This window comes from Sorex araneus, chromosome 5 (assembly GCF_027595985.1).
Source record: "Sorex araneus isolate mSorAra2 chromosome 5, mSorAra2.pri, whole genome shotgun sequence".
Classification (NCBI taxonomy): domain Eukaryota; kingdom Metazoa; phylum Chordata; class Mammalia; order Eulipotyphla; family Soricidae; genus Sorex; species Sorex araneus.
The window spans coordinates 29,972,058-29,986,463 of NC_073306.1; the positions used below are offsets into that span (position 1 = coordinate 29,972,058).

General features: G+C 59.0%; 3 protein-coding genes across 9 annotated transcripts; 1 reads left to right on the top strand and 2 right to left on the bottom strand.

Annotated features, from left to right (window-relative positions):
- Positions 1-1,095: 1,095 nt before the first annotated feature.
- BTBD19 (BTB domain containing 19) lies at positions 1,096-6,319 on the bottom strand. Of its 3 annotated transcripts, none has more exons than XM_055140091.1 (8): positions 5,803-6,314; positions 4,205-4,406; positions 4,035-4,088; positions 3,130-3,171; positions 2,963-3,031; positions 2,705-2,836; positions 2,497-2,622; positions 1,096-2,385 (listed from the first exon to the last, which is right to left on the bottom strand). In XM_055140091.1, the coding sequence occupies exons 1-8, from the start codon at positions 5,886-5,888 to the stop codon at positions 2,251-2,253; spliced, it is 846 nt and encodes a 281-aa protein (XP_054996066.1). In that variant the 5' UTR covers positions 5,889-6,314; the 3' UTR covers positions 1,096-2,250. The 3 variants fall into 3 exon arrangements, with proteins under 3 accessions (XP_054996066.1, XP_004621626.2, XP_054996067.1); XM_004621569.3 differs by having other exon boundaries at positions 3,112-3,171; positions 5,803-6,308; XM_055140092.1 differs by lacking the exon at positions 2,497-2,622 and having other exon boundaries at positions 3,112-3,171; positions 5,803-6,319.
- DYNLT4 (dynein light chain Tctex-type 4) lies at positions 2,512-8,630 on the top strand. 5 transcript variants are annotated; one of them, XM_055140096.1, is made up of 3 exons: positions 2,518-2,628; positions 7,819-7,882; positions 7,984-8,630. In XM_055140096.1, exon 3 carries the CDS (start codon positions 7,994-7,996, stop codon positions 8,627-8,629), a length of 636 nt encoding a protein of 211 aa, XP_054996071.1. In that variant the 5' UTR covers positions 2,518-2,628; positions 7,819-7,882; positions 7,984-7,993; the 3' UTR covers position 8,630. The 5 variants fall into 5 exon arrangements, with proteins under 5 accessions (XP_054996069.1, XP_054996071.1, XP_054996068.1 ...); XM_055140093.1 differs by lacking the exon at positions 2,518-2,628 and adding an exon at positions 5,536-5,652; XM_055140095.1 differs by lacking the exon at positions 2,518-2,628 and adding an exon at positions 7,272-7,340 and having other exon boundaries at positions 7,970-8,630.
- Positions 8,631-8,642: 12 nt separating this feature from the next.
- On the bottom strand, positions 8,643-13,462 carry PLK3 (polo like kinase 3). The gene is made up of 15 exons (XM_004621571.3): positions 13,134-13,462; positions 12,879-12,986; positions 12,651-12,767; positions 12,412-12,541; positions 12,200-12,287; positions 11,284-11,379; positions 11,002-11,200; positions 10,786-10,912; positions 10,476-10,567; positions 10,161-10,254; positions 9,973-10,056; positions 9,725-9,887; positions 9,504-9,633; positions 9,219-9,332; positions 8,643-9,133 (listed from the first exon to the last, which is right to left on the bottom strand). The coding sequence occupies exons 1-15, from the start codon at positions 13,344-13,346 to the stop codon at positions 8,942-8,944; spliced, it is 1,947 nt and encodes a 648-aa protein (XP_004621628.2). The 5' UTR covers positions 13,347-13,462; the 3' UTR covers positions 8,643-8,941.
- Positions 13,463-14,406: the final 944 nt, after the last annotated feature.

A 14,406-nucleotide genomic window follows, 5' to 3' on the forward strand; every position in this document is an offset into this window, starting at 1 on the left:
CGGTCCTCAACCTGCCAGGAGCACTCCAGGAATAAGCTCTGAGCACTACAAGGTGTGGCCCAAAAACAAAAACAACTCTCTTATATGTGGGATATAAAGAAACAATCGTAAGTAAACAACAAATGGCCAAAGTTACGGACCTGTAGATTTTTGTCAACAGAACAGGAATTACATGGGTGTGTGGCTAAAAGTGCCCAGGAGAATGCCAACTGGTTCAGCCCTTTTGGAAAACAGTATGGAAGATTCTCAAAAAATTAGAAATGGAGCTCCCATTTGACCCAGCAATACCACTCCTGGGAATATATCCCAGAGAGGCAAAAAAGTATAGTAGAAATGACATCTGCAGGGGGCTGGAGTGATAGCACAGCGGGTAGGGCGTTTGCCTTGCACGCGGCCAACCCGGGTTCGAATCCCAGCATCCCATATGGTCCCCCGAGCACCGCCAGGAGTAATTCCTGAGTGCATGAGCCAGGAGTGACCCCTGTGCATCGCTGGGTGTGACCCAAAAAAGCAAAAAAAAAAAAAAAAAAAAAGAAATGACATCTGCAGTTGTATGTTCATTGCAGCACTGTTTACAATAGCTAAAATCTGGGAAATACCCGAGTACCCAAGAACAGATGACTGGTTAAAGAAACTTTGGTGGGACTGGAGCAATAGCATAGCGGGTAGGGCATTTGCCTTGCACACGGCCAACCTGGGTTCGATCCCCAGCATCCCATATGGTCCCCCGAGCACCGCCAGGGGTGATTCCTGAGTGCAGAGCCAGAAGTAACCCCTGTACATTGCCAGGTGTGACCCAAAAATCAAAAAAAAAAAAAGAATATCATGTTAAGTAAAATGAGTCAGAAAGAGAAGGACAGACATAGAAAGATTGCATTCATCTGTGGAATATAAAGCAACAAAATGGGATACTAACACCCAAGAGTAAGCAGAGATAAGGACCAGGAAGTCTGCTCCATGGCTTGGAAACCGGCCTCACATGCTGGGAAAAAAGGCAGCTCAGATAGAGAAGTGAACACCAAGTAAAGAGTGTTGGGAGGACCTACTCGTGTTGAAAGATGCGTGCCGAAAGTAGACTATAGTCCGAACACGAGGGCCACTCAATACCTCTATTGCAAACCACAACACCCAAAAGGAGAGAGAACAAAAGGGAATGCCCCTGCCACAGAGGTGGGGGAGTATAGTGGGGTGGTGGTGGTGGAGGGATACTGGGAACATTGATGGAGGAGAATGGGCACTGGTGGAGGGATGGGTAAACGATCATTGTATGATTGAAATGCAAACACGAAAGTTCATAAGTATATAACTGTACCTTACAATGATTCACTAATGAAAAAGAAAAAGCTGTTAAAAAAAAAAAAGAAGTACCCAGGAGACAGTGGGTGGGTGGAGGCGGGCTCTCTGTTGATGGGTTTGGTGTTAGGATGATGTATGCATGAAAAATATAACTGACGGCATTGCAAATCCTGGCATCTCAATAAAAAATGGTAAAAAAAAAGGGGGGGGGGCAAAATGATTGGTAACTTCTGCTTACCAATACAAACTAAACAAATGAGGAATAGAATATGAGGCTGACATTTTTCAAAGTTTTTGTTTCAGGACCACACTCGGTAGCAACCTAGCTACTGCTCAGGCCCCAGAATCTAAGTTTTTTTGTGTGGGCAACACCCAGGGATGCTCAAGGGTTGCTCCTGGCTCTGTGCTCAGGGGGCCCTATGGGGAGCCGGGATGGAGCCTAGGTCAGCTGCGTGCAAGCGCCGCATCCGCTGGACCACCTTCCCGGCCCCCCGGGGCTGACAACTTTGGAGCGTGGGGAATGACTGTGTCGGAGACTAACACCCCCATCGAGGCGGCGAGGGGTCACCAGGAGGCTGGGTACGAGCAAAGAAAGGGACAGCACGGTTTGGGAGTGAGCCTAAGGTCCAGGGGAGAGGGCTCTAGGAACCCGGCCTGGAATTAAAGAAGGGGCGGGGGTTTAAGCTGAAAAGACGTGTGGGGGTCAATAAGCATTCACGGGTGGCCCGCGAGTGGCCCGTACCCGACGGACAACGGAGCGACCTTAGGGGCTCGGACCCAGGCCAAGGCCTCGCAACCCCGCCCAGCCCACTAGCCCCACCCACAGGAAAGGGGCGTTCCAGAGGTCCTCTCGCAGGGCATCTTGGGAGCGGAAGGCGGAAGTCGCTGCCAGGCATGCCGGGAGTTGTAGTTTGGTGCCGGTCCCGCGTTCTCACGTGTAGCCTCAGCCAGGGATCACTTGAAAGGCATGTCCAGAAAGCGGTGATGCTCTCGGGGCAGGGTGCCCCTCCGGCGACGGCACCGCGCGCCCCGGGCCGTATCCCCTCTTCGCAGGGCGTGGCATTTCCACGCCTCCACGATCTGCTCCACCTGCCGGGGAAGGACCGCACCGAGTCCCGCAGTGCCCCCCGGCGCCTCGCTCCCCTCGCTCCCCTCCCACCCGCGACTGGGTGAAACCCGACTGGTTCCCTTCGACCGCACCGGGATGAGCGGCTCCCGCCGGTTCTGCTCTTCGAGGGCGCTCAGCTCCGCCGGGGCCAGCAAGGCCAGTCTCAGCTCCCGCACCACCGGTGCCGCCACCTCGGCCACAGGCCGCTCCAGCACCGCCTGCATGTACGTGCAGCCCCCCTCAGAATGCGGGGTTCCTGCGCCCCGAGCCCTCCACCCAGCCCCCGGGACTCCCACTCACCGCGCCCACGCGCGCCCAGCTTCGCGCGGCCAGGACCAGCTCAGACTCGTCTACACCGAGCCTGTCACTGCGCAGCAGCAGCAGCAGTGCGGGCGCTGACAGCTCCAGGAAGCTGCGCGTGCGGAGCACCTCCTGCGGGCCAGGGCCCAGAGAGGGTCAAGGGCCAGGGCCCAGAGAGGGTCAAGGGCCAGGGCCCAGAGAGGGTCAAGGGGTGGAGGGGAAGGCGGGTGGTTAGGGTATGAATGTTGAGGGCTGTACCTGGCTGTGGGCCTCTATGAAGGCCATACAACGCCCCTGCAGTGGACCTAGGCCAAAGGTTACGGCAACCTGAGAGCAGAATGAGGCGGTCACGTTGGAGGCTGAAGCCACAGAGCCCACACCCAGGAACTTTGTCCAGAAGCTCCCACCTGCAGGGCCTCACACACCAGCTCCACGTCCAGCACCTTCCCCACAAACTCCAGGCACAGCTGGAACAGAAAGGGACATGGGGTGTGGGAGGGCTCTGCTCCTGTCCCAGCCTAGAAGCAGTGAGCATCCCAAGCCCCTAGGAATCCCATGCCTGGAGATCTAGAGAGACCGTCAGCCTCATTTCTCCTCTCACAGTCATAGCAAGCCTACTTCATTCCTTTCCCGCTTGTCACTAGAATGCCAGTTCCTCTTCCTCCCAGTTCTAACTGATTCAGTACAAATGTTTCCTCTTCCAGGAAGTCTTCATCTCCTCACACTGGTGGCAGGACTCTTGAGACCCTATAGATAGTCTCAGCTCCATCTGTCATATCTGTCATACTTGAGGGGGGGTATGACTATACTATACCCTGACTATACTTAGGGCTTACTCCTGATTCTGCACTCAGAGCTTTCTCTTTTTGGGGGGGTTGGAGGGCCACATCCAGCGGTGCTCAGAAATCACTCCCGGTGGTGCTTGGCGGCCACATGGATTGCTGGGAATTGAACCCAGGTTGGCCACGTCCAACGCAAGTTCCCTACCTGCTGTACTGTCTCGCCAGCCACTCAGGGATTATTCTTGGTGGGGCTCATGGTATTATATGTCATGCTGAGGATAAAATCCAGTTGGCCACATGTTATACTATGTTTCTCTAACCCCCTGTCATACCTCTTAAACCACTTAATCCCTCTCTTTGAAGAAGAGGCTGGCCTGTCCTGTGTTTCTGGCATTCTGTCTGTTCCCCGGTCCATATAGAACACAGGCGAAGGGCGTTTACAGTACAGAGAGCCACCCAGATTTCTCTACAGGGGCCTCCGTGCCAGATAGGATATGAACCAAGCGCACAGAGGCAAGAGAAATGAGACAGGCTGGCACCAAACCCACCTCTCGAAGCTCCTCCAGTCCATATTCCACAGCAGCAGTCAGTACCTCCAGCACCTGTAGAGTGGGTGTTGGGGGAGTAGAAGGGAATGTGTGGGGAGTGGAAGGGAGTTTCCCCTGCCCCTTGGCCCACCCCTTGCCTCTCCCACCCTGGTCCTGTCCAGTGTGCTCACAGAGTGGCGGTGCAGCTTGACACTGTTAGTGTACAGGAACTCCAGCACTGCTAGGAAGGCCTCAGCTGGCACAGTGCTCAGCACCAGGGGGCTAGGGACCCTGGTATCCAGAAGTCGCTGGAAGAAGTTGCATCTACAGGCCAGTAAGCACCGGTGGGCAAATACCTCCTGCCGTTCCTGACCAACCACAAATCGGACATCACTGTATGAGAGACAGAAAGCGAGGAGAGAAGAGGCCAGAGTGGAGTGTGCCAGAAAAGGTCCACCTTTGCCTGCTGAGGGCTTTGTTTGTCTTAAAAGCAACCCAGGGAGATATGCCACAGCAAGCAGGGTGCTTGCCTTGCACTCAATCAACCCTGGCTTGATCCCTAGCAGCCCAGAGCACTGCCAGGATCCCTTAGTGTGGAGCCAGGGGTAATCCCTGAGCATTGCTGGGTGTGTCCCCCCCGTCAAAAAAGACTGATAGAGAGACTGAGACAGAAAGAGAGTCATAGAGACAGAGAAAGAGAGAGACCAGGCCTAGCCTTTCCAGCTCAAGAGATGAGTGAGACCAGCGCCTAGGTTCTAGTCCCAGCTCTGTCCAGCTCCATAGTGCTAAGGCCAAAGAAATCCTACCCAACTCTCGGATTTCTCACAGGGAAACGGAATGTGATCTCAAACCCTCACATTGGGAGGAGGCAGCTCTGCCTGATTGCTGAGAAAAGCACCAGGGCCGAAACTAGCTGATCCCATCTACCCTCTGCCCCATCTACCCTCTGCCCCCTGGTCTGAGTCTTGGGGGAAGGAAAGATCTTTGGGTTCATCCACAGACTGCCAACTCAGCTTTTTCCAGCATCCTCCAGATTGGAGTGGGTGCAGGATGCTTCATCTTGAAGCCAGACCACATTTTCCATTTTCATGAGCACTTCCGACCCCAGTTTCTGGGCCTCAGAACAAGGTAGGGAGTAGGAGGCAGGAGAGGAAACCTGAACTATTCGGAAGCTCCTAGTGCCAGGTTCAGGGCCTGGGGTGCCAGGTACAGGTGGGACATCTACCAAAAGCAGAGTCTGAGAGGCAGGAACCCTGGGGGGAAAAGCCCAACTCCTAGCAGGGGGCCAGGAAGCTGCGTTCTGGTTCTCTGGCAGCCCTGCCCCCCTGCTCTGTCTGGTTTCAGGAAGCACCAGCATCACGGGCAGGCGGGGGAACCCAGGCTACCCCCTTGGCAGCTTCCTGTCTGAGACTCTGACTCAATCATTCGGGCTTTGTTCCTCTTGTGAATCCCCAGATCTCAAAACAGGGTCATCTGTTCCTTTGCCTCCCCCAATACTCAAGCTCCGTCCGCGCTCTCAGGATCCAGCGGGCATGGGGCTGTTCTCCGTCCGGAGTCCCAGACACAGGTCTCCCTGCCTATCATCCTGAGCCACAGTCCTCTCCCTGCCTCGGGCCTCAGGAGATCATGGACACTGAGGGTGGGTAGCCCCCCCCCCCCACGCTCTCCACTTGACTTCCCCCAGGTCAGGAGGTTTGAGCTCAAACTCCCCCACCCAGTACTCTGGGCTCCCTCAGAGTCATAGGACACAGCAGAAGCAGCCAGGGGAAACCCAGGCCCGCCCCCTCACCTGTAGAGGGGGTTGTTGATGAGGCTTCTGAGCGCTGCTGAGAAAGGTGCAGCCTCTCCATGCACAGCCAGTCCTGGGGTCTCCATGGGCAGGTGGGCTGGGGGGAACCGCCCAGAAGGCCTGTCGGTAGGTGGGAAGAAGCAGGAGGCCTGGCCAGGCCCTGGAGCAGGGAAGGAGACCGGGAAAGGCCTGGGAGGGAGGAGCAGGAGCTTCAGAGGCCTGTTTACTGAATAGTCAAGTTTTAGGGATGCGGCAGAAGAGGTCCAAGTGCTCCCGAAACATCAAAAACCAGTGGAGGAGGCTGGAGCGGAGATGAGAGAAGGAGGACAGGCTGGAGGAGGGGGCGAGAGGCTGACTTGGAGCTGGCCGGGAGGAGAGGCTGGCGGCTGGCAGCAGCTGAGCCCCAGCTGGGAGCCTGCCCAGGCAACACCCGGGTGGGGAGCCTGTGGGTTTCCACGGAAACTGCAGAGAGGCCCCGCCTATCTCCCACAGGCCTGGGGAGAGAACTCGGGCTCCCAGAGAAGCCCCAAGCCATGCAGAGGGTCTCGGCGCCTTGGTTTCTACATGCCCTGGCTTCACAGTTTACGCCTTTCCCTCCCGGCCCACCCCCCACCCCCAGGCACACAGGGTAGCTTGGGTGAGCCAAGCCTGGGAACTTCCTTTCTGCAGGAAGTCTTCACCCCCAGGGATGGTTTCCAGGGCCCAAAGCCCAGGTGTTTGGGAGCTGACCATCCCGCAGATGGAGGTCAGATGCCGAGGTGTCAGAGTCTGAAGGGGTGTCATGGCCTCTGGCATTCCTGCAATGCAAGCTCCCTGGGGGAGGGGACTATCTGGGCACACAGGGTGTGGCATGCTGGGGACAAGTTCCAGGACACTGGGGTCAGGAAGCTGGATTAGGTTGGCCTGGTCTTCCGTATTGCATCAGATCTGCCTCCCCCCCCCCCGCCCCCGCCCCAAGTAGGGGTGTCCCTCCACCCTCCCTCTCCACACTGCCCAGAGCTGAGGAAGTCATCCAAGCCCCACCTAGTCAGCTCAGGGAGCGGAAATGTTTGTCCTTGTTGAGGCTGATGGGCAGACGATAGAACCATGACGTGTGCTCCTTCCTGTGGGCTGGACCCTAATTCCCAAGCAACCACCCCCATGGTCTCAAAGTCTTTCCATGCCCGGGGCCTCTGCAATTTGCTCACTGGAGGGAAGGGCCAGTCTTTACAGGGAGGGAACCGATGGTGGTTGGGTGGGCACGGGACCCCTTTCTGGATGAGAGTCCCTCTTTACCACCATGCCGTCACCCCAGGCACCCTTCACTCAGCACGTGTTCAGAAGCAGAGCAGGACTGAATGGAGGGACGGAAGGAGGGAGGAGAGCTTGCCTAGCAACCCATGGCAACCCCACAACACAGGCAAGGGGCCTGAGCTTCCCACCTACCAGTCAGGCAGGCCAGGCAAGAGCCTTGGAGAGTGCTGGGAGGCCAAAGGCCGACAGTGACTCAGGGGCCTCGGGGAGTTTCGGGAGAAGGAGCTGATCCCCTGATTCTGGAGGTACAGCCGGAGGCCAAAAGCCAAGGGTGGAAGAAGCTTCATGAGTCACCAGTCCCCAGCCTCAGCCAGTAGTGGGGAAATTTGTGCCAACTACTCAGGAAGTAGGTAGAAGGGAAGATGACTGGGTTCAGTACCCACAGGGCTGAAGGCCCTGAGTCTGTTTCCTGGCCGGGGCTGGCAAGAAGGAGTTAGAGGCACACTGTCCGACCCTGGGCAGAGGCCTCCCTCTTCTGCTGAAGCCAGGTGGGGAGAAACAGAAGTGTTTATTATTTACTAATTTCGTGGTGCCAGGGATTCAACCCAAGGCCTTGCTCACACATGCAAGACAAATGCTCTGCTGCCGAGCTGCACAGCCCGCCCTGGGAGTTTCCAGAGCTCACAGTAACGGATTTTTATGGTGCCAGGAGAAAGCTCGCAGGTGGGCACGGCCCTTGAGACGATCACCTAATCAGGATCTTTTCCCTTATATGCCTGACAGCCCTTGACCTTCTGAGAAGTCACCTGATCCCAGTCTGTCTGGTTCACCTGTCCCCCAAACACAGGTAAGAGGAGGATGAGGGGGGCAAAACGCTTATCACAGAGTAAGGGGGTGATGTGCTAAGATGGCCAGTGGCACCCTACTGGTCAAGTGTGGGTCTTCCAGCCGCAGGTCCATGGCTGGCAGGCCACTGCCCCCAGGACGCCAGGAGGAGGAGGCTTCCAAAGAGCCGGGGCTCAAACTGTCGGCAGCACGGCCCCCTGTACGCCTGCAGAGCCCTGGCCCGGCCTCCCGCCGAGGCTCTGTGCTGGGTGCCGCTGCCTCCTTTTCCCGCCGCAACTCGCTGGCCGGGCCAGGTCCAGGAGCTGGAGGTCGGCGACCATCCCTGGGTCCAGTGCCTCCGCTCAGCTCAAGGATCAGCTTCTCGGGGCTGCCCCTGGCACCCGTGCGCCGGGTGGCACCATCGTACCGCATGGAGCCGGCGCCCGGGGAGCGCTGGGATGCGACCCGAGCCCAGCGCGCCCTGGAAGCGGCTCTGGCTTGGGGGCTGCGCGACGCCTGCTACTCAGGGACCGAGGCGGGGGCCCTGGCCCGCGAGCTGTGCGAGCAGGTGCGTGTGCGCCTGCGGGAGCTCAGCCCGCCGCGCTACAAGCTGGTGTGCAGCGTGGTGCTGGGGCCGCGCGCCGGCCAGGGCGTGCACGTGGTCAGCCGTGCGCTCTGGGACGCTGCGAGCGACGGGCTGGCCTCCGCTTCCTTCACAAACACCTCACTCTTCGCCGTGGCCACCGTGCACGGGCTCTACTGCGAGTGAGCAGGCCTTCGGCTTCTGCAAAAAAACGGTTTATTTTCCCAGGAGGAGGCCCTTCCTGGGGCTCACATCCCAATAAATAAATGTCTGTCAATAAATAAAAGTGGTCCATAAATAGCGCCCCCGAGCTGGGAGCTAAGGCTCAGGCTTGGAGTAGGGTTGAGCGGTGCCGAGGGGACGGCTGCCTCCAACCCCAGTAAAGCTGGTCCCTGTTTCCCTGGGGGATGTGGCCCAAGGCCCCAGGGATGCACCAAAGGGACAGGGAGGGTCACGAGAGTCTTCCAGCCGGAGGCCAGTGGGTTCTGTGGTGTGGGGTTAGGCCGGGCAGCGGTCCCGTAGCAGCCGCAGAGCATAGCGGAGACGCTGGCGAAGGTCTGGGGAGCAGCCCAGCTGCCGGAGGTGGGAGGCGAGGTAAGTACAAGCACTGCGATTTCGGGCCACAAAAGTCACGAGGAGGGGTTCCCAGCCACTGAGGATCAGCTTGGTGTGGTCCCCGTAGAAGTTCACCTGTGGAAGGGAGGGAAGCGCCCATCAGGACGCCAGTCCAGTTTCTTCCCAAGACCTTCCCCACAATTCCAGGAGGGCCCCCTACCTGGACGGTGCCGTCACTAAACAGCATGAGCAGGGCCTGATCGGTCTTGACCCACTGCAGCAGGAGCGGGGGGACAGGTGCCTCCACTTCTTCCACGCTGGGCAGATCTCCACCCTGCAGGAGGGACGGGTCATTTGTCTGAGGGTCAGGACTGTCCCCGGGTGTCTCTGCCATTCGGCCCTGGGCGCTGAACCTGCCAGCCATGAGCCCTCCTCCCCGACACGGTGACTAGGAAGGGATCAGATGTGCCTTGTGTCCCCGCTGCAGTCCCCCCAGTCCACGCACCTTCATGAGGCGCTGTTCCATGTAGGAGGCAAAGTACCGCAGGACGCTTAGCTGTGGCTGCAGGGCCCGGGGCACGGCTCCCACAGAGAAGGAGAAATGCTTCGTGCTGGTGGGGTTGTAGTGCACGGTCCTGGAGCGGGGGAAGGCAGAGGTCAGAGGGCGCCCGGCACAAGAGGCCCTGAGAGACCACAGGAGCCCAGGTGCCTTTTCACCAGACTTACTTCCTGTTGGCCGACAGCGCCATGTGTGTGCCATTGTTGAAGAGCACAGCCACGCGGCGGCTGGACAGTTGATAGCCAAAGCCAAACTTGTTGGAGTAGTCAACCCACTTGCTGACCCACACCAGCGGCTCGGGCTGTGCCAGGGGAGCGGGGTTCTGTTCGGCTGGCATGGGAGAGGGAGGGTGAGGAGCTGACCTCTGAGCCAGAGCCCGCCCACGGCGTTCCCAGCTGCCAGACGTCAGCTTTACCTGGGGGCATGAAGGCCAGGCAGTTTCTCAGAGCGCAGAGGGCAGACTCTACCACCGTGGCCACCGTCAGCCCTTCCTCAAACCCTGAAAGGAACAGGACACTGGGAATTGGGGCCTGGGTTCCCCCAGATGCAGGCCGTGTGGGCCCGGCCCCGCAGTCGTCCAGCACCCCTCCTTCTGCGGCTCACCATCTCCACTACTTGCCAGCGTCCCCCGGGGTGAGCTGTCCTCGGGTGCTGTCTCTACCAGGCTGGGAGGGGCTGGGCCCGAAGCTGCGGGCGCCTGGAGGGTGGGGGAAGGGAAGGAGTGAGAAAGACCCTGAAATCCAAGGCCTTGAGTGCGGGGGCCCTCCCGGGGCACCTCAGGTCAGCCCGCCTGGCTAATGAGACACAGCCAATTAGACAACCACGAGGCTAGATGCTTCACCAGCCTCTTTTATCCCTGCTTCCCGCAGCTGCTGGGGAGGGGTGAGTCAGGGAAGCCCTGCCCACGTGAGCGCTCACCTCAGGCCTGGCATCCTGCTGGCTGATGGACGCCCGTGTGAGGCCATTCACCAAACAGGAGATCTCGTCCCGCTCCTCAGGATGGTTCTTATCTGAGGGGGAGGGGCAGGCAGAGGGGAGTTAGTGGGGGCAGGACAGCCCTCAGCATGCTGCCCCGCTTCTGCTCCCCACAGGAATCATAAAGATGAGAAATCTAAGTGCCCATGTAACGCTCACTCTCCCAGGGGCTCACAGGTACCCAGGCCCACACTCCCCACAGCGCAGCCAGGCCCCTGACACCCTGTACCCTCAAATGATACCCCAAACTCACTCTTGTTCTTCTTCCGGCCAAAGAGGCTCTTGGTAACTTTGACAAACAGAATCTTAGCTGGGTTCAGGGGTATCAGGTCTGGGACTGTCACGCAGCTGCTGACAGGGAGCCGGTCGGGGGTGTAGCCCTGAGGAGGGAGCCATGTGAGCCAAGACCTCTCGCCGCCCCACTCACCCCCGAGGGATGCACAGGCGGGACCTCAGGGGAGTCACAGACCTTGGTGAAGAAGTCATGGCGCAGAATCTGGTCGATCGAGGGGCGGTCTTGGGGCGAGGCGCGAAGGATGGAGGACAGGAGCTGCCGGGCAGGCAGTGAGAGGCTGGCGGGCAGTGTGTAATGAACCTGCTTGATGCAGCGGTATGTCTCCTTCAGGTCAACAGTCTCAAACGGAGGGCTCCCACAGAGCAGCGTGTACCTGCGAGGCCGAAACAGGGGTCAGGAGTGGAAGGGCCACCCGCTATGCACCCATCCGTCCACGCAGAGGATGCTGGGACTCACATGACGCATCCCAGGGACCACACGTCTGCCTCGGGGCCGTGGCCTTGTCTCTGCAGCACTTCCGGAGCCACATAGTTGGGAGTACCGCAGATGGTCCTGAGGAGGTGGGGGAGAGGCAAGGGGCAGGTCCAGACCCAGGCTTGCTAGCCCCATCCCTACCCCCACTGTGAGTTCAGACAAAGCAGCTGCCTGTCACCAAAGGCCTGAGAACTCCAGCTTGTCCTGGGACAATAGATGCTGGGCTGGCAGCTGAGTCTCCGCCCCTCCTCCCCGCCTGCCCAGCTGCTCAGCTGCTCAAGGCTGAGGGAGAGGCCCGACCCCTCCCCACTCTCTCCTCTCTGGGGGTCAGTGCACCCTGCATCCCCGCCTCCATCTGCCAGACATCCAAACAGACTGTCACCTCCCCTGGTTGGTGCCACACACATGGCAACACCAGCTGCCACATTCCCCCAAAACCTCATCTGCCACACATGCTGTGTCACTCACACCTCACACATCTTACTGACATGGGGCCTCATGCTCTGCCACTCCCACTGTCAGTCTCAAACACACCACTTCTGTTGCCTGCCCCTACCCCCACAGAGGGCCAGCAAGACTACCTTGAGTCCTTACCTCCCATCTTTCTCAGGAACTCAGCCTCCAAGTAACCCAGCGGCCACCCCCTTGCTCCCCCCACACCACACAACCGTCATGCCTTCCCTGTCTATGACAGTGCACACACACACGCACAACCTTCATGCCTTCCCCATCTATTAGAGACACACACACCCACCCCCCCCCACACACACACAGAGTCTCATGTCTTCCCGTCTATCACAGGCACACAGGAGGCAGTCATGCCCTCCCACACATTCTGTCATGCACATCATCTGTGTCACACAGACTGGGTGGCCACCCCCCACCCTGAAACACTCACTTCTTCCTATGCTCCGGGGGTTCCAACCTAGTCGCCAGTCCGAAATCTCCCATCTTCAGTTCCATGTTCTCAGTGATAAAAAAATTCCCTGGGTGGGGGAGGCAGAGGGAGCTGTCTCAAACTGCTTTCCCTCTGCCTCCCACACCCCCATACCCTGCCTTCTTTCCCTGTGCCTCCACACCCCCAAACCCTGCAGGCACCCCCAGTCTCACCCAGCTTGAGGTCCCTGTGCAGGATGCCACGCTGGTGCAGGTACTTGAGTCCAGAAAGGATCTGCCGCAGGTAGTATCGCACCTCTGGCTCCAGCAAGGTGTGCCGGGCCTTCCAGATGTGGGCCAGCGACTGCGGAGAGCCACAGCCTCAGCCCCGTGCCCCCCTCTCAAACCTCCCGGTGATCTGAGAAAGAGCGGGGCTCCAGCTCCTGCACCTCCTCCCGCACCTCCTCCCTCACCTTTCGGCTGCAGAGCTCCAGGAAAATGTAAATGTTGTCAGCATCCTCAAAGTGATGCGAGAATCGCACGATGTGGCGGTGCTGCAGGTCGCGGTGCAGCTCAATCTCGTTTAGAATCTGCAGGGAGGGGCGTGTTGGGTGGGGGGCAGCAGGCTGTCATCTTTCACAGGCTTCCATGTCACCGTCCCCAGCCCACCCCGCATCCCCGGAGCCTGGGCCCGGGCGCACCTTCTCTCTCTGATGCGGCTTGGTGATGCGGCTCTGCGAGATGACTTTGACGGCGTAGGCGCTGCCAGTCTCCGTGTCAGTGGCCTCGTAGCAGCGGGCGAAACCTCCCTACGAGGTGGGAGCATCAGGCAGGGAGCTCTCGCCAAGGCCGAACCTGGTCCGCAGAAATCTCTGCGCCAAGCACCAGCGCCCCCTCCCCGACCCTCCCGGCGCCGAGGAGGAGGCCGGCAGGACCCCCGATGGTCCCCTTCCTACCTTCCCCAACAGACGACCTTTGAAGTAGGTCCGGCCGCTGCGCGGGTCCGTGATGAGACGCGCAGGGTCGGGCGCGGGCGGCGGCCCGGCCAGCATCTCGCGCCCCGGTCCGGGCACGGCACCCTGCGGCGGCCCGGGCCCGGCGGGAGGAGCGGGCGGGGCGGCAGCACGCGGGCACGGCCGCGGGGACAGGAAGCTGGTGGCGGGCTCCATGCAGGCGGGGCGTCGCAGCGCCCGCCCGGCTCGGTCTCCGTTCCGCCCGGGCCGGCCGCGCGTGGCGCTGCCAGGACTCGCTACGCTGCGCTCGCGCCCCGGAGCTCGGCGTTTTTATCAATGAACGCCTGCCCCCCCCTCCCCGGCGTCCCGTCACTGAGAGCCCGCCCCCTTCCTGGCGGCCAGTCAGCGATCAGACACGCCCCTCGGAGGGCATGACGTCACCTGGAGGCCCCACCCCTCTCGGGGACCCGCCCCCTATCAGCGCCTTAAAGACGCAGTCTGTACGCCCAGATCCCACCGGGATTTGACCGTGATCCTGGTACCGACATTTCTGCAACCCTCAACACACACACACACACACACACACACACACACACACACACACACGCATGCATGCACACACACGCAGTCGCTACTCAGGTGACATCCTTTTTATTCCTCATCTTTCTGGGATTTATGCTGCAGTCCCTATGGAAGCCGGACATCTGGGGTCCTCTCCCAGCAAATAGTTAATATTGGCGTTCCAACCGGAGTGGCGAGACAGAGTCGGCGCCCAAAGCTTCATCGGACTCCTCTTCCTGTGCTCTCGGCCTGCGTCCCCAGGCCCAAGTGCAGTGCTTCCCCCTTTAGGGCTTTGGAGAGACTGCACATTCCCACGCCTAGCTTGCTGGCGAGGGAGGGGATGGGGGCTGCCACGCTAGTAGGTTTGGGGAATCTAACTAACAGTACGTGGCTTACACTGGGAGCTAGGCCACATCTGAGGCTACCCGCTTCCACATCCTTAGCAGCATATCTAGGTCTTCTCCCGGCCCCAAATCAATTATTAAATCATACAATCAATTCTGGAAGATTTCCTGAAAGCATTTACTGAGTGCCAAGCACTGGCTTTAAAGACTGGTCAGGGTCACAGCCCTGGTGGAGTTTACATTCTGCTTCATGGAAACAGACAATAAGCAAAAATATAAACAAGGTAATTGTAGACTGCGAAAAGTGCTATAAAGGAAGTAAACGGAAGAGTAACCAAAGAGCTACTTTAGAAAGGGTAGCCAAGAAAGTC